This window comes from Ursus maritimus (genome assembly GCF_017311325.1).
Source record: "Ursus maritimus isolate PB19 chromosome X unlocalized genomic scaffold, ASM1731132v1 scaffold_X1, whole genome shotgun sequence".
Lineage (NCBI taxonomy): Eukaryota > Metazoa > Chordata > Mammalia > Carnivora > Ursidae > Ursus > Ursus maritimus.
In genome coordinates, this window is record NW_024423319.1 from 95,080,553 (window position 1) to 95,091,515 (window position 10,963).

Sequence of the window (10,963 nt, forward strand, 5' to 3'; positions counted from 1 at the left end):
CATTAAAAAAAAAAATTATTCTGGTCTATGAAATTTGGAGTGGAGACATTTGGATGGATTTGAATGAAGTGAGAACCATGAACTTTAAAATCACCTGGAGTCACATTTGCCAAATGAAACTTCCATTCCTTTCTCCAATCTAAAGAAGCCAGCCCTTCCTCCGTTAAAAAATATGTATGTGTATATTTAAGGTGACCTCCGGGCGGGACTTCCTGCCTCTGCGCCTTGGACCATCCTCCGTCATATTTGGTTCCGGCTTATCTGAGAAAGGCAACCGGAAGCACTAGGCAGAGACTCTTTCTCCGTCCGTTTTTCCACAACCGAACGGAAGCCATTTTCGAGGTTGGGGCCTAACTCTCTGCTTTGTAGGAGCCGAGTTACCCCAGCTTTAGTTTTGTGTGGTGTCCCTCTCTGTGGAGATTTGGTGCTCCTGACTGCGGTGTGGACGATCTTGTGCCTGGTATTTCCTCACACCCGCTGAGGCACGCCCTCTCGGGGCCTTGATACTGTAGCAATGGCGGAGGCGGGCGCACAGACAGATCCCAACCGCAACATTGTAACCTTTGAGGATGTGTGCATATACTTCTCTCCAGAGGAGTGGGAGCTACTTGATGAGGCTCAGAAACGCCTATACTGTAATGTGATCCTGGAGAACTTTCTACTGGTGACCTCACTGGGACTTGCAATTTCCAGGTATCATTTAATTCCCCAACTACTGCCAGTGAGAGAGCCCGGGGTTCCTGCAAATGTAGCCATAGCTCCAGCAGGGGCAGGGATGGTCCAGGGGAGCCATGGCCCTTGTCATAGAGTAGAGAATGAAGGCGCATCTTCTCAACAGGGTGTTTCTGTAAAAGAGTCACAGGTGAGAATTCTCAGCATGGGTCCTTCCAATCAAAAGAGCCACCCATGTAACATGTGTGACCCGATCTTAAAAGACATTTTGCATCTGTCTGGGCAGCAGGGAACATCCCTTGGGCCTCAACCACACCCATGCGGGTCATGTGGAAGAACCTTCTGGGTCACTGTCAACATTGACCAAATCCCGCAGCAGCAGAATGGAGAGGTAGTCCCTAGGGGAAAAAAGGAGGAAGGTTCCGTTGTGGAGAGCTACGGAAAACACAAGTCAGAGAAGGCCTTCACTTGCAAGGAGGATGAGAAGGACTTCTTGGTCAGCTCTGCACTTGTCCAGCACCATGCCACTAAAGATGAGGAGAAGCCATGCAGCAGCACCCAGTGTGAGGAAGCCCTTCACAGTGGACGAAAAGATTACAAGTGCAGTGAATGTGGGAAAGCTTTTAGCACCAAAGGCAAATGTGATCGGCACCAGGCAATCCACTCTGGAGAAAAGCCTTATAAGTGCAATGGTTGTGGGAAATCTTTTGTCTCCAACTCCAGCCTCCAAGAACACCAGAGAGCTCACATGGGATCAAAACCTAATGAGTGTGCTGAATGTGGGAAATCTTTTATCAGAAAATCCCATTTTATTCAGCACCAGAGAATACACAGTGGAGCAAAACCCTACGAGTGCCATGAATGTGGGAAAGCCTTTGGCCGCAAAGATACACTTATGCAGCACCAAAAAACTCACAGTGGAGAAAAGCCTTTCATGTGCAGCCAATGTGGGAAAGCCTTTCTCCGCAAAGATGCACTTGCCGAGCACCAGAAAAGCCACACTAAGGAGAGGGCTTACGAGTGTGATACATGTGGGAAATTCTTTAGCCACAGCTCCTACATTAAAGTACATAAGAGGATTCACAGTGGAGCAAGGCCTTATGTGTGCACTGAATGTGGAAAAGCCTACATCAGTCATCCCCAGCTTTTTCAACACATGAAAGTTCACACCGCAGCAAGGCCTATGGATGAAGTGAACGTGGGCAATTCTTTGGTGACAAATCCAGCCTCATCATGCATCAGAAGCATAACACCAGAGCAAAGCCAGATGTGTTCAGCGAATGTGGGAGGGCCCACAGAAGACCCTCCCACTTGGCTTGGCACATAAAAGTTCAGACCAAAGAAAGGCTTCCTGTGTGTGTGAGTTTCAGTGATCCTTTAGCTACATCTTTTAAGTTCATTTAGCACCAGGAACTTTACACCAAAGCAAGGCCTTAAGAGAGCAGGGAACGTGCTTTCTCCTTGCTCAACATAGTATGACTCCTTAAAGAGAAATCTTTGAAAGTAGCCTTTGAGATAGAGTCAACGCCCTGCATTTGAACTTTGTACATAGAGGTATCCACGCGGGGGAGGTAACTGCAAGTGCCAGGTATGTGCGGAGGTTTCAGGACCTACTTTTACATTTTCTAACCTTCCCAGGGCCTTCCCTTGGCCTGAGCTATGCCATTGCCTATGTTTGTTGCAGAGGCCACTGCACCTGTGCCAGCAGTCAGTGTCCTCAGGGAAGGCACACCTCCACCTCTCTCCTATTTGCTGGAGGGAGTCATGAGTGATATGAACCCATTAGGGATCCTCATTTCCTACCCGCGGATGGTTTCAGTGTGGACATGACCCAGCACCTGCCAAGAAGATCTGAGCTGGAATATGCTGCAGTTTTCCAGAGGTTTCTCTTTTCCATGGACAGTACTGACTCTACACTAGATAGCTGTGATGGATTTCTCCAGCCTCCAAATCACCCAACCTTGGAACTGCGTGCCCCACCCTGATCTGCTTTGTGCCCTAAAAAAGCCTTATTGTTAAAGCCTTTGTTCTGTTCACGGTGTGGGGTGGATTGAAAAAGAAATGGGCTTTCAAGAAACAGGTCATGATTCACTGAGCTCATTTCTTCCCTTCACACCTGTATACAAGGGTGTTGATTGCTTTCCACAGTCAGGAAGAAAACCAGCACTGAGGGTTAAATAGAGTCGTGCTGTCCAACACGGTAGGCACTAGCCACAGATGACTAGTAAGCACCTGGAAGGTGGCTGGTGTTAGCTGAGATATGCTGTTAAGTATAAAATGCACACTAGATTTCTAAAACATAGCATGAGAAAGAGAGAGATAGAATGTAGAACATCTTATAGTCTTTGAGTACATATTAAAATGATAATATTTGGGTATATTGGGCTAAATAAAATGTTATTAAAATTTTAAAAAAGAGAGCGAGATATGGGCTTTGCCAGCATGAATGGAAGAAGCCTTTTGTGGCAGTCCCAGATATTATGTGCATCAGAGAAAATGGCAGGATGGCAGAGAACAGCTCTCAGTCTAATTTGGCCTAATTGGCAATGCTGTCTTAGCCTTCTTAGGAAAAACCATTCAGCCTTGTGGGACTGATCTTATGACCTAGATGTCAGGATCTCCTGCGAGTCCTAAACTCTCCCTGACAAAGGGGTGAGTGGTATGACAACCTTCAGTTCTTTTGGGAATGGCAGGATTTAAGTCCCTTTTTCCTAGGGGATGTCTCATATTCCCCAACACTGTTGAGCTGTAGCCATCTCCCGAGACCTACCCTGAAGTTACCGCCCCTATTAAGTCCAAAATTCAGGAGGCAGATAAGACCTGCAGGGGCCAAGTAGGAAACACAATGTTGTCATTTTTCCTGCCATTCAAATTTGTTAAGGGTAAAGATACAGGTTTTGTTTTTCTACTTTCTGAAATTTAAGCATTAGTACTTAGTAAGGCTAACTCTGGTTTTATTTAGATATACTAAAGTAGGCTTGATTATAACTTATTTAAAGAAAGCAAATCTTTCAAAACTTAAAATTAATAGTTAAAGTTTACCTTTAAGTTTAAAAAAAACATAATATAGAAACAAAGAGTACAGAAACCTTGATTAATTAGAGAGTGGTGGAGATTGTGGCAAACTAGAGATTATGTGTCTGCTCTGAAGGGCAGACATAAATTTCATGTGAGTGTGGCTCTGGGTTAAAGGTGTACAGAAATTCTTAGAAACTACAGACCTCTTTATCTCCTGTGGCAGAGGTCAGTGTCAGAGCAAAAAATCCAAAGGTTTTCTGGATTCCTATACCACCCTGGGCTGTTGACCTTAGGCCATTACTGCAAAAGCAGGTACCCCAGAGCAAGGAAGAGAGATCCTGCAGTCTTGGGTGGGTCTTATACCCAGCCAGCATTTGGGTGAACGTGGTATTAATTGTTCTCTAGTTTTTGCTGCCACTGAGGCAGAGCTGACCCTACCAAGATATGAGAAGTGGGAAATAGTTGAGTAAATATAGGGTTGGTTGATTTTCTGAGAGAAATGGGGGATCCAGATTTTTATGTGGTAGCATTATATCTCTTAATAGCTTTACTGGTGTATAATTAGAATATAATAAACTGCATATATTTAAGTTGTACATTTTGATGAATTTTGACAAATGTAGACATCTGTGATACCATCACCATAATTAAAGTAATGAGCATATCGTTAACCCCAAAAGTTTTCTCATGCCCCTTCATAATCTCTTCCTCTTGCCCCTCCCTAATCCCTCATTCTCATTCAACCATTGATTTGTTTTATTTCACAGTATTTTAATTTGCACTTTCTGGTATTTTCTGTAATAAATAGTATATAATAATATATAATAAATAAAAAAGCCAGTATGGCCTTTTTTTAAACCTTCTTCCAGTAAGCATAATTGCTCAGAGATTAATTAAATTATTTATTTTTGTTACTGAGTACTATGTCACTGTGTATGGATATAATATGTATGTAATACAATTGTTCACCTATCAATTGTTGGTGGACATTTAATTTGTTTCCAGATTCTGACTATTAAAAATAAAGCTTATTTGAAGGAAAAAAAAGAATCCTTAATTAATTTACAGAGGCAGTTCTCTTGCAAAAGAAAGGCAACTCTTCTAGAACAAACCCCTCCACTCACATTGTCTCTCCATTGGCCTTGAGGAGTCAGATTCTAGCATGGTCCAGGGAAGAATTTCAAGATCTGGGGAGGAGAAAGCACTTACATCCAATGTCATTGCAAATTGTTGCTAATTTGTGTAAGCAAGAAATCAAGAAGTATTGTGAGAATGGATTTTAAGTTTGCTGGACCAAGGAGAATAGAAAATAAGGTTAAATTAGGTAAAATTGATCAAGATAGGTAAACTTGGGCCACCTGCGTGGCTCAGTTGGTTGAGCATTGGACTCTTGATTTTGGCTCATGTCATGATCTCAGGGTCTTGGGATCCAGCCCCAAGTGCCTTGGTGCTCCACACTCAGCAGGGAGTCTGCCTCTCTCCCTCTCCCTCTGACCCTCTTCTCTCTCTCTGTCTCTCTCTCTCACCCATGCATGCACATGTGCATTCTCTCTCTAAAATAGATAAATAAAGCTTAAAAAATAGGTAAACTTACTGAGATTTGGCATTTAATGGGCAAAGTGAAGCTGCTGGAAGCGGATCTAACAGTTTGCTAAATTCTGGCCTGAATACTGGCCTACATGAAAGAGTTCAAAGGCCCCAGAATTTCCCTGCGGCAATGTTTCCGCATCTCAGAGGTATGACTCCTGCGCAAATTAACATCTCCAAGCTTTTTGTTCTCTGGTTTCCTTGTAGGTTTAGCCAGTGGGAGGCACTTAAAGGAGACTGGCGGGCAGAAGGTCAGGAGGATTCAGGTTTCTTCTCCTCCCTCTATGCCCCAGCCAGCTTCTCTGGCAATGCCTGCATCTCCTTCTTAAAGATTTTTATTTATTTACTTGACAGAGAGACAGCCAGTGAGAGAGGGAACACAAGCAGGGGGAGTGGGAGAGGGAGAAGCAGGCTCCCAGCAGAGAAGCCTGATGTGGGGCTCAGTATCACGCCCTGAGCCGAAGGCAGACGCTTAACGACTGCGCCACCCAGGCGCCCCCGCCTTCATCTCCTTCTTTGCTCCAGTAGCCCTTCCAAACAATCCTGCCACGGCTCCCACATCTACCAGGTGATTTTGAGCCCTGGACACCAACAACACCACCCTAAGTTTGTCCCTCAGCCTAGGGGTGGTGATTGTTTCCTGCTGATACTCATGTCTGTGTTGCCCCACCTCCCCTCAGTTTGGGGTTACCAACACATCAACGGAGTGGCCAATTTCTTGACTTAAACACCTTCTGTTTAAATACCTTACTAAGGTATTTTTTGTTAAGTCCCATTTTTCTCTAGTCACATTCTAAGCAGTGAATGAGTATGCTGAAAGAATAGGAGGAGGATGTGAGTGAGAAATGTGGGAGCTAGACATTTTTTAGTCAAGGTTTCCTCAGAAAACAGCTTATTCAAAAGGTAGTTGAAGAAAATTTAATGAAAGGGCAATTTACAGAGTTCAGAGAAGGATTAAAGAACTCAACTGAATGGTGATGTACCCAGAGACTAACAAGAGTATGAAGCTATTCCCAGCCTTACAAGAGAAGGCAAGGGAGAGAGCAGTGTTACTGGAACCGACAAGATCTGTAACTATGGGAAACGGCCCCCCAACAGGAGTTGTGGCCATAAGTAGGGGAACATGGCCACTATTAAACTGTAATCTGGCAAGGAAGGATCATCCGGAAATGGAAACAGACACCCGACCTCTCTGCTCCTGACCTTAGATCCTGTTCAAATACCTGTCATTGGCAGGGGCGCCTGGGTGGCACAGCGGTTGGGCGTCTGCCTTCGGCTCAGGGCGTGATCCCCGCGTTATGGAATTGAGCCCCACATCAGGCTCCTCTGCTGGGAGCCTGCTTCTTCCTCTTCCACTCCCCCTGCTTGTGTTCCCTCTCTCACTGGCTGTCTCTCTGTCAAATAAATAAATGAAATCTCTAAAAAAAAAAAAAATACCTGTCATTGGCAAAATGCAATTATAAGCCAAAGCTAAAAAGGGCTCTGGTGATCCAGTCCATGGGGGTCATCCTGTCAGCACATAGAACAGAGCAGAGAAAGACAGAGATCGGGTGGGTCTAGAAAAACAAATAGACATTAAGCAGCATAACCAATAATGAATTGAAAGTTGAGGGTACTTGCTAAAACTGATAAATCAGGAAATAGCCGTAATAGTATGTGTTGAGGGAAAAGCACAGTTTCCTCACACACAACGTTTCTAACACTGGATATGTGGGGTTTTTTCCCACACTGACTGACTCTCTCACACCAGCCAAATGTCCTGCGACTCAATTCAGTCATAATTCTAACTGGAGTTGGCACAGACACCACAGGTTAAGGCCTTAGTCCCATAAGACTGCTCCCTACTTCAGATGTCAATTGTCCATAGTAGGTCCATAGGTTACTCACAACGTCTGTCTGAATTGGCTTCAAATCAGAGGTTCCCATGACCCCCTCCTCAGGTTTGACAGTTTGCTAGAATGGCTCACAGAACCCAGGAAAACAGTTTCCTTACTGTTGCCAATTTTTTACAAAGGGCATTTAAAAGGATACAAATGAATAGTCAGCTGAAGAGAAACACAGGGTAAGGTCTGGGAGAGTCCCAAGCATAGGGGCTTCTGTCATTGTGGAGTTGGGGTGTGGCACCCTCCTAGCATGTAGATGTGTTCACCAATCTGAAAGCTGCTCAAGTCCCATACTTTGAGGATTTTTATGGAAGCTTCACCATGTAGGCATGATCCGATCATTAACTCAAACTCCAGCCTCTCTCCTTCTGTGGATAGGGAGTAGCACTGAAAGTTCCAAGCTTCTAATCATGACTTGGTCTTTCTGGCTTACCAGCCCCCATCCTGAAGCTATCCAGGAGCTCACCAAGAATTACCTCACTGGAACAAAAAAACACTCCTATCACCCAGGAAATTACAAGGGGTTTTGGAGTTCTGTGTCAGGAACTGGAGTTAAAGACCAAATATTAAAAGATGCTCCTAGAGCTCTTTCTAGGAAATTTCAAGGGCTGTAAGAGCTCTATGCCAGGAACAGGGGCAGAGACCAATATATATATTTTATATTATTTCACAGTACATTATATACAAAAATAATATAGCTAAAAGAGTTGAAACTGATCACAACTGAAAGTGAGATGCAAAAGCAGTTTTTTAAATAAGCCATAATGAACTATTTGAATATTTAAACTGTGTGTGTATGTGTATGTGTATGTGTGTGTGTACATAATGTTTTGTGTGCTGGTCTCAGCTTATCAATAACTGACTTTGTGGCTGGACTGGTCCTTATGGTTACTATGATTGCAAGCTGCCCTTCAACAATAACTACCCGGAAACACTGAAAAAAGAAAAAAGGTTTATTACTTACAGATCCCGGAAATTACGTGGCACACCTGGGGCCACACAGCAGTGTCACAGGTAGAGAGAGAGAGCACGGGCCTGCGGTTCTGCTTTTATTGGGGTCAAGGGTGGGGGCCTAAGGTTTCACAGGCTCCCTCTTAATTGGTGAATTTAAAACATGAGAGTGGGGAGCACCTGGGTGGCTCAGTCAGTTAAGTGTCCAACTCTTGATTTCAGCTCTGGTCATGATCTCGGGGTCGTGAGATCTAGCCCCACACAGGCTCCATGCTGGGCGGGGAGCCTGCTTGAGATTCTCTCTCTCCCTCTCCCTGTGCACCCCTCCAACCCCTGGTCACCACACGCCCATGCTCATGCAGTGCGTGCTCTCGCTCACTCTCTCTCAACACACACACACACACACACACACACACACACACACACACACAAAGTGGGGGCGGTATTTAAAGCTTGGGAAGGGAAAAAACAAGTGGCCCAAACCAAGATCTCTAAAACAAAGGAGAGGCGTGGGTGGCCTGGCTCCTTATCTAGTCCTGTGGCTGGTAATGGGTTTATTCAAGATAACTGTTGTTGAAGATGATGCCTCTGCAACCAAAGTTTAAGTCAGGCACTTGCATTACAAAAAAGAGAAAACCAACTATCAGGGCTTACACTACAAACTTATACACACATTAGATAGATAGATAGATAGATAGATAGATAGATAAATAGATAGATAGATATCCATATCCATATCTATGTATCTATTTATCTATACCATGCAACTTAATTAAAAATAAAGTTCTTAGAAGAGAAGTGAAAAAACACTGGTGTCAGTATTTCGGTTTGGCTGGGACAGGCCCCGTTTGTCCCTGCTGCTGCCATGTAATTTATTCACAGTGCTCTCTTTTACTCTGTGGTAGGCTGAATAATGATGCCCCCCTCTCCAAGATAGCCACTTCATAATACCCAGAACCTGTAAATGCTACCTTAGATAGCAAGAGAAAAATGGATCTTTGCTTATGTAGTTAAGGTAAGGATTTTGAGAAGGGAGCCTATCCTGATTATCAGGGTGAGCCCTAAATGCAATCACATGTATCTTCATGAGACAGGGACAGAGGAAAATGGGACAGACACAAAGGAGGATAAGGTGATGTGACCATGGAGGCAGAGAGCGGAGTGAGGCAGACACATGACAAGGAATGTTGACAACCACCAGAAGGTGGAAGAGACAAGGAACACTCCATGAAAGATGGTGGAAGGGAGGGAGCAGGGCTCTGCTGATGCCTTGATTTCAGCGCAGTGAAACTGAGGTAGGACTTTCGGCCTCCAGACTGTGAGAGAACAAATTTCTGTTGTTTTAAGCAAACCAAGTTTATGGTAATTTGTTACAAGAGGAAACTAACACATTGTCAAAAGTGCCCCATTTTGGAAGGTAAAGTCTATGTTCATTCTATCTCCATCTCAGCTAGTTCACACTTTCTTCGCTGTCCCTTCATCCCATTCTACCCATTTCCCTTCAGTCTCAGCTAATGAATCTAGTATCTATTTGAGCAGTAAGTGGACATGTTCAGGTAAGAAATGCCTCAACATCTGGCCTCCAGTTTACCCATGATTTGCATGAATATTAACCTTTACCTCCTTTTTTGCTGCTCTCCAAGGAAGTGTTAACCTCACATTTGTGCTATTTGGAGGCAAATTTGAGACCTTCAGATTACTGAAATGTTCTATAATAAGTAGCCGTGAGGCAGGACAATGGTCACCATCCACTCAAGAAGGCAGGTTGCAGAGGAAACAATTATCTATGAGATAGACACAGAAAGCTGCTGGCCCACGCAACACCCGTGTGCACATCCTGGCAGGTGCGGCCCAGCACCAGGGTGTATAGGCTCAGTCACTCTACAAGCAGTCTTCATAACCAGATGCAGGAGCCCTAGATAGACACCAGCATCAAGGAAGGCAAGGAAGAAAAAGTGTTTGTTAAGAAGTTTGGAAGTCAAAGAGGAGAGGTTGAATTTGAATCACTGATAAACACAGATAGAGAACATGAGGTAGAAACAGCCTATTTCGAAATTCCTAATGGATATTTGCTATGAACTTCAGGCACTATAGAACTTTCTTCATGATGAGTGGGCACCAAATTTTCTAATGCAATATTTTCCCAATGTTTCTGCTCACTTCCTCTTGCCTTATCTCATTTCCTCAATTGCCCAGATTTCTGTGTGGGAATCACAACTTGGTAAAAGCTATAATCTCTTCCTGACAGGGAACATTAAGATCTGACTTTTTTTCTTAGATTGTCTATTTAAATGCAAATCCATTAGATAATTTCAACTAATTTTTCAACTTTATGCCGTGCAGATGCAGCTTAAATGTAAATTTCCTAAATTGGAAAAATACAATTAAAATAAGAAAATTAAATATAAGGCAGACGCATCCTTCTTTTTTTCCTTTCAAATTTTTTATACGCTACTCCCCAAGGTTTAGTTGAAAATTCTGAGAAGGAGCATGAAATTAGTTTCCTTAATGAAACAAGATGTCCTGTTTAAGCAAAATAATTTCTTCAGTTCTCCTACTCAAAAGAACATATTTAGTTGAAGAATGATGGAGAGAGATAAAGTTTGGGGGGATGAAAAACAAAACCAGCCCTGCAAAAGACACTACTTCAAGAATAATACATAATCTTTATTACTCTGTTGATAGATAGTTATGACAATATATGAGCATTGTTTTGAGTTGATAACACTGTTCTATCAGTTCCAAAATGTAAAAATTGTATCATGTAGTTTCTTGATGTAATGCACACATAAATAAAAAAACAAATCAAAGCAAAATGATTTTTCATATGGAAATGAAAAGGCATGAAGAGA

General features: G+C 43.3%; 1 protein-coding gene across 1 annotated transcript; it reads left to right on the plus strand.

The window, feature by feature from the left end:
- Nucleotides 1-514: 514 nt before the first annotated feature.
- Nucleotides 515-1,999, plus strand: LOC103668301 (zinc finger protein 772-like). Its single transcript, XM_040635549.1, has one exon. It carries the CDS (start codon nucleotides 515-517, stop codon nucleotides 1,997-1,999), a length of 1,485 nt encoding a protein of 494 aa, XP_040491483.1.
- Nucleotides 2,000-10,963: the final 8,964 nt, after the last annotated feature.

Excerpts from the sequence above, each read along its gene's own strand:
- LOC103668301 (XM_040635549.1), top strand. The coding sequence starts at position 515 with ATGGCGGAGGCGGGCGCACAGACAGATCCCAACCGCAACATTGTAACC.